The sequence below is a fragment of the Ictalurus punctatus genome, chromosome 2, assembly GCF_001660625.3.
Source record: "Ictalurus punctatus breed USDA103 chromosome 2, Coco_2.0, whole genome shotgun sequence".
Taxonomy (NCBI): domain Eukaryota; kingdom Metazoa; phylum Chordata; class Actinopteri; order Siluriformes; family Ictaluridae; genus Ictalurus; species Ictalurus punctatus.
This window is the reverse complement of record NC_030417.2, coordinates 14,431,428-14,447,223: the sequence shown is the minus strand read 5'-3', so window position 1 is coordinate 14,447,223 and position 15,796 is coordinate 14,431,428. Positions and strand designations below refer to the sequence as shown.

Here is a 15,796-nt window from a genome sequence, read left to right as displayed (position 1 = left end):
GTCTTTGGACTGGGGGAGGAAACCAGAGTACCTGGAGGAAACCCCCACAGCACGGGGAGAACATGCAAACTCCGCACATACAGAGCCACGGGAATCGAACCCCCGACCCTGGAGGTGTGAGGCAAATGTGCAAACCACTAAGCCACCGTGGTGTAGTGCCATATTTATTTGAAATATCTTGAATGACCTCTTTCTGTAGGTTTTCTTCTAACCATTTTTTGCATGACTTTTACATTGGAGAAGTGAGTGAAAAATCTTTCGGCTAAACCCAGATTCACACTGTAAGATTTTGGCCACAATTTGGCAACACTGTTGCTAAGCAACTGGCAATAGTGGATACCAAGAATAAAGCACTTTAAATGAGAAGTCTAAAGATGTTGATAGCTACCACGTAGCTATTATGTATTTTATGCAGACAATGTTAAGGCAGAATAACAGCAGAACAAAGATTATACTGTCATTAACATTGACCTTCTGACAATTGTATGTAATTGCACAATGTAGGTATTTTTGTTTTAACATTACATACACTTTCTCATCTTGAAACCCTGAAACCCTCCATCCTGCCATCACAGTTCTCTCTCTTTCCCCCTTTTCTTAGAACTATCAGACTTTTTAGGAGGAATTATTAACACTAACACACTAGCACAGTGACGCACAAGAGTACAGCACTTACCAACTGTCTTTTCATAGTTCATGCATAAGGATGTGGTCTCATTTGTTCAGATGACTGGAGTCAGCTGTGTGTGTGTGTGAGAGAGAGAGAGAGAGAGAGAGAGAGAGAGAGAGAGAGAGAGAGAACTTTTACGCAACAACTTTAAATTCCCAGCCACTTTAAGTGATGTCATTTGCTGTAAAATGTGCACAGAGGTTAATGTTTACATTATTAGAAACATATGTTCACACACACACACACACATACACACACACACATATTAATACCCTATATATATATACAGTGCATCCGGAAAGTATTCACAGCGCTTCACTTTTTCCACATTTTGTTATGTTACAGCCTTATTCCAAAATGGATTAAATTCTTTATTTTCCTCAAAATTCTACAAACAATACCCATAATGACAACATGAAAGAAGTTTGTTTGAAATCTTTGCAAATTTATTCAAAATAAAAAACAAAAAAAGGACATGTATATAAGTATTCACAGTCTTTGCCATGACACTCAAAATTGAGCTCAGGTACATCCTGTTTCCTCTGATCATCCTTGAGATGTTTCTACAACTTGATTGGAGTCCACCTGTGGTAAATTCAGTTGATTGGACATGATTTGGAAAGGCACACACTTGTCTATATATAAGGTCCCACAGTTAACAATGCATGTCAGAGCACAAACCAAGCCATGAAGTCCAAGGAATTGTCTGTAGACCTCCGAGACAGGATTGTATCGAGGCACAGATCTGGGGAAGGGTACAGAAACATTTCTGCAGCATTGAAGGTCCCAATGAGCACAGTGGCCTCCATCATCCGTATATGGAAGAAGTTTGGAACCACCAGAACTCTTCCTACAGCTGGCTGCCTGGCCAAATTGAGAGATCGGGGGAGAAGGGCCTTAGTCAGGGAGTTGACCAAAAACCAGATGGTCACTCTAACAGAGCTCCAGCATGTCTCTGTGGAGAGAGGAGAACCTTCCAGAAGAGCAACCATCTCTGCAGCACTCCACCAATCAGGCCTGTATGGTAGAGTGGCCAGATGGAAGCCAAAGCCCGCCTGGAGTTTGTCAAAAGGCACCTGAAGGACTCTCAGACCATGGGAAACAAAATTCTCTGGTCTGATTAAATAAAGATTGAACTCTTTGGCCTGAATGGCAAATGTCATGTCTGGAGGAAACCAGGCACCACTCATCACCTGGCCAATACCATCCCTACAGTGAAGCATGGTGGTGGCAGCATCGTGCTGTGGGGATGTTTTTCAGCGGCAGGAACTGGGAGACTAGTCAGGATCGAGGGAAAGATGAATGCAGCAATGTACAGAGACATCACTGATGATAACCTGCTCCAGAGCGCTCTAGACCTCAGACTGGGGCGAAGGTTTATCTTCCAACAGGTCAATGACCCTAAGCACACAGCCAAGATCACAAAGGAGTGGCTACAGGACAACTCTGTGAATGTCCTTGAGTGGCCAAGCCAGAGTCCAGACTTGAACCCAATTGAACATCTCTGGAGAGATCTGAAAATGGCTGTGCACTGATGCTCCCCATCCAACCTGATGGAGCTTGAGAGGTCCTGCAAAGAAGAATGGGAGAAACTGCCCAAAAATAGGTGAGCCAAGCTTGTAGCATCATTCTCAAAAAGACTTGAGGCTGTAATTGGTGCCAAAGGTGCTTCAACAAAGTATTGAGTAAAGGCTGTGAATACTTATGTACATGTGATTTTTTTTGTTTTTTATTTTTAATAAATTTGCAAAGATTTCAAACAAACTTCTTTCACGTTGTCATTATGTGGTATTGTTTGTAGAATTTTGAGGAAAATAATTAATTTAATCCATTTTGGAATAAGGCTGTAACATACCAAAATGTGGAAAAAGTGAAGCACTGTGAATACTTTCCGGATGCATTGTATATATATAGGGCATTAATATGTGTGCATGTTCTCCCTGTGCTTTGGGGGTTTCCTCTGGGTACTCCACTTTCCTCCTACAGTCCAAAGACATACATACAACATACATGTGTGTTCTTGTACTGAATGTGAGTATCTCCTTTCTGTCATTCTCCATTAACAGTGTGTGTGTTTTAATTTCTCCCTCTCTCTGACTTACTCTCTCAGACCAGAATGCTTCTATTAAGTGTGTGTGTGTGTGTTTCTGTATCTGTGTGTGAGTGTGTGAAAGCACATTGTAATTGGAAGCAACATATAAGCCATTCCTGGTTATTCTGATGTTGATAAATTGACACAACAATTCAGTAGAACCGATAACAGAGAAATGACTTTATGACTATAAACACACGTCTCAACTCGCTACACACACCTTGAGAAACTAAACACGATGTGTATGACTTTCACACACTCACAGCAATAATCCTTTCCTGGCCGTCATCTAGCATGCCTTTGTCTTGCAGTTTATTCTACTTTTGGCCCCGTCCCAAAATACATACTAAAGATTTAAACGCTCAGCCAAGTGTGTACTAACGTCATGCTTTTTTTTTTCCCTGTGCACATTCTCAAGATGTTTACACAAAGTGTATTCAGATAACAGGTGACTCAACATGCTATCAATGATTTGTATGCTGTTACCATGATAAAATGACAGCAATGTGGTTTTGCATGTTGCTATCACCATTCAATTTCCATTCATTTGTTTATATTTAACATTAAATATTGTCACAGAGCAGTTTTACAGAAATACGGAGGTAGATCCCTAAGTAGCAAGCCAGAGGAACATTGGCGAGGAAAAACTCCCTGGGAAGACATGAGGACGAAACCTTCAGAGGAATCAGACTCAAAAGGGAACCCATTCTCTTCTTTATAGTATATGGGTGGACATAATGATAGGGATTCAAAAGTGAAGCTATAATGTCTCTGAAGCCCTCTAGTGGCTGGCTGCAGTACAATTTTAAACCACACCCATTCTCATGTTAGTGAATGGGACAGATGGCAGTCTCTCATTTTATGTTACATCTCCGCAAATTATTTTTGGGAATAGTGTTCTGCCATTTTTACAAGTTCAGTTGACTTATATCTCCACTGAATTATATCTCCCCCATAAGAGTTATTTGATGATAAACAAAAGGACATGGTTTCTGAGGTGAATGACCAGTTTGGACAAGGAAGCCAAGTCTAATGAATGCACATGTATTTCTTACACTTGAAGCTTTTGACAGTTCTGTAGCAAAGCCATGTCTTGTTTTGATGTTAACTGTTCAAGCAGACCCTCAGCAGTGAGTTCTTTGCAGTTTTTCTGGTATGTTGTACATTTTGATGTCTAAGCTGGCTTGTTGTACTAAAATAACTAGCAAACTAATTGCCTGAACAATGCAATGGCATAAATCAAGCCTGCTAACACTAGCTAAATTTAATAATAATCTACATTTTACTGTACGACCTTAGCAAACACTTGAAATATTTTGTTAAGGTTAGCCAGTCACTCCTTTTTGAACAAACTGCATTGAAAGAATGAGCAGAGAATAAAATAGAGCACTTTTCCATTCAGATGGATAACTTAGTTATCTTAGGTGTCACAGCTAGTTGAAAATCATTGAGAGCAGTGATTTATTTCCCCTCAAAAAATAGATTGCATTTACTGTACATGTTGACTGCTATTTACCAGCTTATTCAGTTGGTACCTTGGTACCATTAGCTACTTATACTTCTTTACTTTGACTAAAATTATGGATAATGTCAACTAGTTAGCAAGTGGTAGTTCAGTCAGTCATAACTTAAAGCTCTAAAATCTTTTCCTAACATAAAATCGAAATACGTGTGAAAATGACATGCCTACAGTTTAGCATTTTACATATAAAGTAATAAATTGCATCGCTACTCTGAGCTAGCCGTTGCACCACTTAAGTAATCTCAGGTCACAACAACAATAAAAAAACACAACAGATATCAATATGTAGTTGTAGTTTTTTTTTCCACAAAAAAACAAAAACAATCAGAAACCACGTAGGAACAAAATAGTACCTTCCACAATCATTAATAGATTAATTAGCAAACAGGTGTTACTAATGAAATCCACAAGTTTAGTTAATCATCAAGAAGTTCATCTACCTCTATAAAAGCAGGACTTTTGGCAGTTTGGTGTTCTGGAGCACTCAGGTGTGTGTCTACATCATGGCAAGAAAAAACGGACATCAGCCATGACCTCAGAGAAGCAACTGTTGTTGTGCATCAATCTAGGAAGGGTTATAACGCCATCTCCAACCAATTTGATATTCACCATTCTACAGTGTGAAGAATTGCTTACAAATGGAGAGCCTTCAAGACAGCTGCCAATCTTCCCAGCAGTGGATGTCCCCAACCAATTGAGTCCAAGGTCAGACTGTTTAATGCTCAGAGATATAAAGAAAAGCCAATGAACTACAGCCTGTGACCAACAGGTCCCTGTAAGCACATTAAATGTTTATGTTCATAACAGCACTATCAGAAAAAGTCTGAACAAGTATGGATAGCTTTCACGGAAGGGTGACCAGGAAAAAGCTTCTTCTCTCCAAAAAGAATACGGCAGCATGCCTTTGGTTTTCAAAATGGTGTCTGAACAAACCACATTTCCAGACCAATATCCTGTGGACTGATGAGACCAAGGTGGAGATCTTTGGTCATCATGCATAGCACTATGATTGGCAAAAACAAAACACAGAGTATCACCACAAACACCTCAAACTGATTGTCACATGGTGGTGGAGGGGTGGGTGATGATTTGGGGTTGTTTTTGCTGCCATAGGACCTGGGAAACTTGCAGTCATTGAGACAACAATGAAATCCACTTTATACCAGAATATTCTTGAGATAAATGTGAGGCCTGATCTGCAGTTTAAGCTGGGCTCAAATTGGGTCATGCAACAGGACGATGATCCACGTACATCAGCGAATTGACATCTGAATAGCTAAAGAAGAAGAAAATCAAGGTGTTGGAATGGCAAGTCCAAGTCAAAGTCCAGACCTCAAACCCACTGAGATGCTGTGGTGGGATCCTAAGAGATCTGTGCATAAATTAATGCCCTCAAACATCAATGAACTGATGCAATGTTGTAAAGAAGAGTGGGCCAAAATTTATACATAATGACATGACAGACTCATAAACTCTTATAGAAAATGTTTACTTCACGTTATTGTTGTTGAAGGGGGTTCTATATAGGGTATACTTGTTTTTTCCCACCTGGTTTCTGAATGCTGGGGTGCTTTTGTGAAAATTTTTACATATTGAAATCTGCTGTGATTTTGTTGTCATCTGAGATTATTTGTTTGTTTATACAGTATCTCACAAAAGTGAGTACACCCCTTGTGTGATAATTTGGGGGCTAAAGCATCTGAAAATCAACCACAAAACAGAAAACTGTTACAGCAGAAGAAATGAGTGGGAAAATGGGAAAAAATACTCCATGGCAGAACTTTGCTTTGATCAGCTTCACACTCACAAGTAAAAGTAATAACATGTGTTGTCTTGTCTGGCATTACTCATTCCATTAACAAGCTCCAGACAGAAATGTGAAACAGGACAGTCACCTAACCCGGACATCCTACTTGAAAACACAGGCAAGAACCAGCTTGCTGTTCTCAATAAACTAATACACAGTCTAAAATAAATGGAATTATACCTAAGAAAGGGGGCACAGTGGCTTAGTGTTTAGCATGTTTGCTTCGCACCTCCGGGGTTGGGGGTTCGATTCTCACCTCTGCCTCTGGTTTGGAGGCTTCCTCAGGGCACTCCAGTTTCCTCCCCCTGTCATTGTGCTGTCATTGGCATTTCCAAATTGTTATTTGTGGGTGTGATTGTGCCCTGTGATGGGTTGGCACCTGCCTTATGCCCCAAGTTCTCTGAGAAAGGCTCCAGGCAGTAAAGTTTTCTGTACACATTTCAGTAATGATCATGAAATAAATTTGTATTGAGGGGGTCTGTGGAATTTATTTCATGGTTAAAGGGGTCGCAGACTATAAAAAGTTTGACAACTCCTGCTTTACAGTAATAATTAATAATAAGGAAACATATAGTTATTTAACATATAATCATTGATATGGTGAAGCTTTCTGTAAGGAGACATTTATTTACCATTTATGGAAGGAGTCTCCAGTGATAGTACTTTGTCACAGTCAGTAGGTTTTCAGACAATTCAGACACAGATTTCACTCTTTACATTTCCTCAGTAACATGACAAGCTGCATTTGTTTCTTATTAACTTCAAGAGAATGAAAAGGTGAGGCTGATAAAGTAAGTGAGACTAGGAGCTAACTTGTCTCATGGATGTTCAACAACATTAAATGTAACTATAAATGATATATTTATTTATTTTAAAGTATGATGTGCCGTTGAACAGAATTGCTAAGCACATCCCAGATATTTCAATATAAACTCATTTTATGTGTTTCAGAGTGGAGTTTCCCTTTAAAAGTGCATTAGGTAAAATTAATCTTTTTTTCCCGAAGATTAGGTATCTGATGGTTAGGTGGGCTCAAGATTTGCATGATTCTCATGTTCATGATGCTCCGCCTCCAGGAGCTACAGTGGCCTATGGAGTGTCTATAAAATGACTGACAGGAGGCGCATCCAAACACAAACAAGTATTCCTGACTGGATGTCAGTTTTCCAAATGGGTTTTCTCAGCAACTGAAAACACTTTGTCTAAGACAACAGCTTAACAGTTTTTTTTTTTTTATCATGTATTCCATATCTTCCAGGTTATTTGTACAAGTAGATAATAATAATAATAATAATAATAATAATAATAATAATAATAATAATAATAATAATAATAATAATAAAAAGTAGAATATTGCAACTTTAAACTCAGAAACAGTGATATTAATGCAAGGATGCTTACTGGGGACTATTTGTCAGTGCGTATTTTATGCAGGGTGTTGTTTGTACAGTTATCTAAAGAGATATTGTAACAAACGCAACTTGAATTTTGTTTTGTTAATTGGAAGGTTAATGAACAACTTCTTCTCTTCAACAATCTCTTCGATCTGGCAAGGAGCCTTTTGAGAGTCGAAATCACTCAATGACTCAATCACTGACTCACTAAAAAGCGCCGGATTTCCAGTGTATTCAATTTAGATATAAAGAGAAATCATATCCTCTACCTGCGCTTTAAATCCCGGAAATAGCCAGGGAGGGGAAATCGCGGACCTTTCCCAGAGTGGGCGTGGCCTTGTGGTTGCGCTACAGGAGGGGCGTGTCATATTGATATAAATGAAAGTACGTATGGAAGGAGCCGTTGGTCAAAACTTTCATCCAGGACAAGCGAGCGCGATTTATTCGGATCTGACAACCGGACAAATGTTTGAGTGTGTGTGTGTGAGAGAGAGAGAGAGAGTGTGTGTGAGTGTGTGTTAACGGAAGGGATCTATCAGCGTGAAGCAATGGTATGTGTGTGTTTGATGTGATCGCGTGAGCATTCCGACACCTCTCCAATCTACAGGTAAGTAACAGCTGCTTGTTCTGTTATTCTTCTATTACTATTACTACTATTATTACTATTATTACTACTAGTACTGTTACTACTACTACGACTATTATTACTATTATTACTACTACTACTGTTACTAATAGTACTACTACTACTACTACGATTATTACTACTATTATTATTACAATTATTGCTACTACTATTATTACTATTATTACTACTTCTACTGTTACTACTACTACTACTACTATTACTATTACTACTATTATTACTACTACTACTGTTACTACTATTACTACTACTACTACTACTATTACTATTATTACTATTACTACTGGTACTACTATTATTACGACTATTATTATTACAATTATTGCTACTACTATTATTACTACTACTATTATTACTGCTACTACTGCTAATAATAATAATAATAATAATAATAATAATAATAATAATAATGTCAGAGATTTTTGTTGAGCTTATACATCTTAACATGTATAAATGATTGTGGGTGTGTGAGTGTGCATGTGTGTGTCACACACAGAGAGAGGTTTATAAAACACACACTTTGCATTGTTAATGATCACCCAGTGACGCACACTCACCTGCTGGAAACACTTTTCACTGTGCTTTTTGGTTTTATTAGCAAAACCCTTCCTTAACAAGTAGCTTAATGTACTTTAGCACTATTCATTTATTGATTTATGTTGGTAGATGTTAAATAAAATTAATGAAAATGTTATAGAAATATTAGTTCTTTGATTATTATATGGCTGTAAGAATGTGACAATTAATTTCTTTTAAATATTTTAATGGTGATCTCAATCTCAGGCATCTGATAAAATGATAAGGTGCAATCAAATGATTCTGTTCCTAAAATGGCAGCTTGATTGTAATAAACAGTCGTAATAATGGTCATTTATTTGTGTATATACTGTATATAGTAAAGCATTTTGTGTGTTGTCCACCCATAATTGATTTATATCATTTTCTGCTCTGTGTGTGTGTATATCTGTGTATGAGCTCATTTTCGACACTCATTTGACTGGACATGGAGACATTGAGAGATCTTTTTAAGTACACACTTGTGACATAATTACAATATTTACCCAGCTTAAAAATGTTTAAGAATTGAATGTTGTGCTTTCTATGTATGAGATGTGTAAAGAATTTTTTAAAAAAAACAGGACTTGCCCTCACAGGGGAAAAAATGACGGCATGGTGCGTTGCGGCCGACATAAGAAAGCACATCTAGAAGTTTTTTATTCCTCTTATATCACAGTAATTTATTATTTAAAGAACAGCCTCACACTTTTTATCAGTTTATCGACGTTGCCGACTGCCCACATAACAAGCTAGTTCCAGTTATTCCTTAGGTTATATAATATAAACAAGCAACCCCTCACAAGCCTCTGTTTATCTTACTAGAAGTGAATAGAGAAAAACAGCACAGCTTGTTATTTAAAAAAAAAAAAACAGAAATTTTACTAACTGTTACAAAGTGCTGACAAAGGAGACTTCCTCCATAAATGCTAAATAAACATCACCTTAGAGAAAGCTTCAACAATTTTCATTCAGCATTTTTCTTTGTTAAATAAGATATTATATGGTGTGTCCGCCATAGAAGTTCCCGTGAATAAACTGTTACTATAGACAGCATATTGGAATGAGAGCAACTGCAGTACTGTCACAGTTGCTATTATAAATAATTAATTAAGCAGGTTTAAACAGTGACCTGTGACTGATACTAGACCCGTTTGATTTAATTGGGTCTAAGATGAGTCTGCTGGTCTCTGGTGGCTTTGTGTTTGCAGACTGTGGTTTAATAGAGATTCACCTGTCCCAATGGACTTCTGTGATATTTGTGTATTTTATGGTCTAACACAGAATACTGCTGCACAGTATTCTGTGACTATATGCTGTATCTCAGGGTTCTCACATTTGGAAAACACCTTGAACATGAGGAAATGGATCAAATGTTTTCAAAATGCTAGTGAGATTGTGGATTTTAAAAACTAAGTCTAAAAATGGCCTAATTTATAAGAATTCACCCCCTTTCTTTTATGAATCTAAATTAGAACTAATATTTAATTTCCGAGAGCTCACACTGAATATGCTGAACATGGTACACCTGGTCAGATTTTAAATACACTTGTGTTTTTGGCCGATCTGATTAGTCCTGCTGTCATGAAGACCGAAGAACTGCCCGTGAAGCTTTGAGATTCAGCTGCTAGGTGGAAAAAAGATGGAGAAGGTTATTAAAACATTTGCAAAGCTTTGAACATTATTAATTAGCATTGTGAAATCCATTATAATCAATTGGAAAAAAATATGGTACAACCCATTCACTACTAAGATCAGTTAAGACTGAGTTCTTATTCAAGGAGGGCAATGCCCAAGAGGTCAGCTATGACACTAAAGAAGTTACAGATCTCCCTGGCTGACATAGGAGAACTTGTGCATTCACCACCTATATCATCAGCTCTATACAGATCTGGCATCAGTTGGAAGCCACTTCTGAGTAAGATCATTTTAGAAAATCTGGGAACTTTTAGAAAAAGATTTTGTGGTCTGATGAGACTAAAGGTTGAGATAATTGGTCTAAAGGCAAAGCATAATGCTTGGAACAAACCAAATACAGCCCAACAGCCAGGTTCCTGTGATCAAATGCAGTGGTGAGAGCATCATGCTCTAGGGTTGTTTTTCAGCAGGAAAAACTGGAAAGATCCCTGCATCACAGGCATCATAGATTGAGCCAAATATAAGATAGTTGTTGACAGAGCCTGTTCTAGTCAGCCAGATGTCTGCATTTAGGGTAAAAATGTACACTGCCTATCCTAAAAAAAGTTGCACACTCTAAAATTTCATTGCACCACGTTTAGCTTTGATTACAGTGTGCATTCACCACAGCACTGTTGCACACATTGTGCAACATGACAATATTTTTTTATATGCAGAGGTGCATTAATTTTTGGTCAAGATCTTGTATCGAGGACACTCTGTATCGAGGACACTCTATAAAGTCTTCCCCAGCACATCCAAAAGACTTTCAATGGGGTTATGGTCAGGACTCTGTGGTCTCTAATTCATGTGTGAAAATGATTCCTCATGCCCCCTGAACCAATGAATCTTGGCATTGTGGTCCTGGATTATGCCTGTGCTGTCAGGGAAGAAAAAAATCCATTGATGGGATAATCTGGTCATTCAGTATATTCAAGTACCCAATTGACTTCATTTTATTGCCGCATAATGTTAATGAGCCTAGACCTGACCGACTGAAGCAACCCCAGACCATAACACTGCCTCCAGAGGATTGTACATTGCATGATGGTGCATTGCTTCATGCGCTTCCCTTCTTACCCTGATGTACCCATCGCTTTGGAATAGGGTAAATCTGGAATCATCAGACCACATTACCTTTTTCCATTGCTCCACAGCCCCATCTTTATGCTCACTAGCAAACTGAAGTAATTTTATATCTGATTAGCATCACACTGATTAGTCCACAGAGCTGTTTAGTCCTAATCTGTATGGTCAAGTCTATCTGTCAAGTTCTGGTCACATTATGCATGTGGAAATGCTCTTACTTTCACTATGAAACATAGCCATGAGTTCTTCTTTCAATTTTTAATTATATGACTTCACCAAGCATTTTAACAATCTCCAATCACAATCATTCGAGATTTTGAATTTTAATTTTTCCAACCACATTTTGTCCTCAAAGGTGACAGTTCACCACTCTCCTTCCAGGTTTTAATAATGTGTTGGACAGTTCTTAACTGTTCAATTCCAGGGATTTCAGCAATCTCCTTAGTTGTTTTCTTAGCTTGATGTAGGCCAATAATTTTCCCACAATAACATCTTTTCCACAACCACGAGATATATCTTCTGACATGGTTGAGAAGCTACACACTGCAACAGTTCAGGTTAAAACAATTGTTGCCAGATGAAACATGTTAATCACTGCAATAATGAACCAATCATAGGCTCTTAAGTATTTGCTTATTTAAATCTAAACAGTGACCTTTTATTTTAGTCATGTGGTGTATGTTCCAGCAGGACAATGAGTCACAGCACACGGCCAAAAGTACAAAGGAATGGCTTGAAAAAAGAAGATCTGTGTTTTGGAATGGCCAAGTCAAGGCCAGACTTTTAATCCAATTGAAAATTTGTAGCATGACATGAAAATTTGCTGTCCACCAATGTTCTCCATCTAATTTGACAGAGTTGTTCAAAATTTGTATTGAGTAATGAGAGAAAATGCCCAAACCAAACATGCAAAGCTGATAGAGACAACTTCTGATCTGAGACAACTTAAAGCTGTAATTGCTGCAAAAGGACAGTTCATGCTGAGGGTGTTAATACCAATTAAGCAGGGTTTTTTTATTTGTAAATAATTCTGAGGAGATTCATCCATCCATTTTCTGTACCACTTATCCTACACAGGGTCATGGAGAGTCTGGACCCTATCCCAGAGGACTTGGGGTACAGGGCAGGCAGGGTACACCCTAGACAGGGTGTAAACCCATCACAGAGCACAATCACACACACACACTACAGACAATTTGGAGATGCCAATCATCTTACAACACATATCTTTGGACTGGGGGAGGAAACCCCCGAAGCACAGAGAGAACATGCAAACTCCACGCACACAGGGTAGATGCGGGATTCAAACCCTAACCCAGGAGGTGCAAGGCAAATGTGCTAACCACTAAGCCACTCCTCCTCTGAGGAGATCTAAATGCTTTATTTATTTGATTACTTTAGTTATTTCAAAAGGAGCAAAAATCCCTTTCTGGCATGCTTAAATTTGATGTAATACAGCAAAAAGAGAAATAATCATTTAATCACACTAATAGCGTCATTATATCATTATACTCTATCCTTTAATGCATTGCATACAGTAATTTTACGTGTGTGTGTGTGTTTTCTGTGCTAGGTTAGGCAGCTAATCTAAAACTAATTGCACCCTGAATTTAAAACGATGTTAATTGCACACCCATTAGGACCTTTGTATTTCATCTATTTCATGTTTTAATCTGTTATAATGTTTAATCACGTTGCTCTTTGCTGTTTTCCTTGCAGAGATATAAAAGGCACCTCTTGTATGCAGCGTATGTATGCTTCACTGGATGAAGTGATTCACCAAAGACATCTGTTCAGCAGAAAACTGTAGATATCAAATCCGTTCAGATCTCCTTATGGCGGCCGTATTTTTCACCTTGCTCCTCCTCCTCCCCCTTCCTCCATACATTTCTTCTCGTCCATTTGCAAAGACACCAGTGACCATCGGAGTGGACAAGAATGTTGTCCACCAAAATGGTGGCAGCATTACAGTCAACCAATCCAGCAACAATGACATTCAAAGCTCAAACGCAGTAGGACATAAAGAAAGAGAACTGGACCAGAACACAATTAATGTCCACCCAAACATCCAAAATGGACATGAGGTCTATACATATCCAAGAAAAACTGGCCAAAAAATCCAAAACAACAGTGGAACAGAGCAAACCAGCAGTGAAACCAGCCAAAACAATGGAAAACTTGCACATCATCTGCCGGACATCATTATCATTGGAGTAAGGAAGGGTGGTACAAGAGCATTGCTTGAGATGCTGAGCCTTCACGACACCATTGCTACTGCTCAAAGCGAGGTCCACTTCTTCGACTCGGACGCTCATTACCAGCAGGGACTCGAGTGGTACACATCACAGATGCCACTGGCTCGACCTGATCAGTTGACGGTAGAAAAGACTCCGGCATACTTCACCTCTGTTGACGCTCCGGAGCGAATTCTTCACATGAACCCTTCCATCCGGCTCTTGCTGATTGTCCGAGATCCTGTGGATCGTGTTCTGTCAGATTATACACAAGTTCTTCACAATCAGCTTCAAAAACACAAAGTTCCACAGCGCATCGAGGACCTGCTGCTCCGAGATGGGGAGCTTAACCTCAACTATAAAGCTGTGAATCGAAGTGTGTATCACCCGCATATGCAGCGATGGTTACGGGTTTTCCCACATGACAGCTTTCATATAGTGGATGGCGACATGCTCATCAGAGACCCATTAGCAGAAATGAAAAAAGTTGAACATTTTTTGCACCTCAATCCACAGATAACCGAAGAAAACTTTTACTTTAATCGGACGAAAGGCTTTTACTGTTTGAAGGAACAAGGTCACGAACGCTGCCTACATGAATCGAAGGGACGAACACATCCAAATGTAGCCCCAGAGATCCTGCAGAAATTATGCGAATACTTTCAGGAACCAAACAGGAAGTTCTTTGAACTGGTAGGAAGAAAGTTTGATTGGAAGTGAGAACTGTTTAAAGAATGGACAAGGGAAAATATTTGCGATTTTGTTACAGAAGCTCGTTCATATGCAAATGCAAACAGTTATTTAAACTTATGGGAAGAACATTTGGGAAATACTGTGAAAACTACACCGACAGTTACACCGACAGTTTCACCAAAAAAAGAGCTGGGTGCAATTGCAAACCAGACTGTGTGAATTGGTGGAAAACAGTGAAATATTTTGAAAACTGATATTTTCACGAAACAAACAGGAAGTTCTTTGAGTTTGTGGGAAGAACATTTGACTGAAAGTGAGAAGTCAGTGAAATCCATGCTAGTATTATTCACTAGACAAACAGAAATTGTTTGACATCATAACAAAGGATTATGCAAAATCCTGCAAAAAGCTCATTACAGTCCTCTGCTAGTTAGTGAAGGAAGTTGGAGAAATTCAGCAAATAAAAACTGCACAAATAGTATTGTGAAAAACTGCTTTCATAAACAGGAGGGAAATTTTGTCAGAGCAGGGTAGTAGTCGAAAAATATTAGATGAACATTATATATTTAACCTTGGCTTAATAATATAGCACAACATTATACATCATTACCACAAAACCCATTCACCTCAACCTGACTGACTGAAAACCTGCACACACACACACACACACACACCTGGCTAAACTGAAACTGAAAACAGGAGGTTATTTAAACTTGAGAGGAAATTAATTCAGTTGAATCTGGGTCGTGAAAGCAGAAGGAGAAAAAATGCAAGCACACACACCATCCTCATAAATAGGATTAAGATACAGTGTGTGAAATTCAGTGTTATATAAAACATGCTGGAAACTTAACACATGTTTGTAAACTTGTTCTTTTTATTATGTGTTATAGTGATTTTTTTTTTTAGAATAAATGTTTTAGGACTCATCAGCTCTAAATGTGAGTTTGCACCATGTCAAAATCTACAATGGTTAACGAAACACAACAATATATACATTAACAATGTTGTTGTTGTTGTTGTTTTAAGAATGCAAGAATATTACCTCATGACACTGTGCTTTTTTGTATTTTTTGAAGGTATTAAGGAACAAAAACAGCAAACATTACACATATGGACAACAACACATGGGTAGCCAACAACAATATAATAATAATAATAATAATAATAATAATAATAATACTAATAATGCCAAAACCAAATTTTACCATTTTGTACATAAAATGCAAAACTATGTTATGCTATTTACTGTGATGTCTATACCAGACTGTCTATACCAAATGATAGAAAATGTTTTACTGATATGTATTAACCAGAAGCAGCTGAATTTTATGTCTTTTTCAGTCATGTTTGTCTTTGATATGATTTCACAGTAAGAAAATTCTCAGCCCATAATTCCTACACGATGACCTGAAGG

The 15,796-nt window shown here is 38.2% G+C and overlaps 1 protein-coding gene across 2 annotated transcripts; it reads left to right on the top strand.

The window, feature by feature from the left end:
* The first annotated feature begins 7,862 nt into the window (after nucleotides 1-7,862).
* hs3st1 (heparan sulfate (glucosamine) 3-O-sulfotransferase 1) lies at nucleotides 7,863-15,431 on the top strand. Of its 2 annotated transcripts, XM_047151736.2 has the most exons (3): nucleotides 7,863-8,092; nucleotides 10,261-10,337; nucleotides 13,172-15,431. In XM_047151736.2, exon 3 carries the CDS (start codon nucleotides 13,288-13,290, stop codon nucleotides 14,404-14,406), a length of 1,119 nt encoding a protein of 372 aa, XP_047007692.1. In that variant the 5' UTR covers nucleotides 7,863-8,092; nucleotides 10,261-10,337; nucleotides 13,172-13,287; the 3' UTR covers nucleotides 14,407-15,431. The 2 variants fall into 2 exon arrangements, with proteins under 2 accessions (XP_047007692.1, XP_017316051.1); XM_017460562.3 differs by lacking the exon at nucleotides 10,261-10,337.
* The last annotated feature ends 365 nt before the right edge of the window (nucleotides 15,432-15,796 follow it).

Excerpts from the sequence above, each read along its gene's own strand:
- hs3st1 (XM_017460562.3), top strand. The coding sequence starts at position 13,288 with ATGGCGGCCGTATTTTTCACCTTGCTCCTCCTCCTCCCCCTTCCTCCA.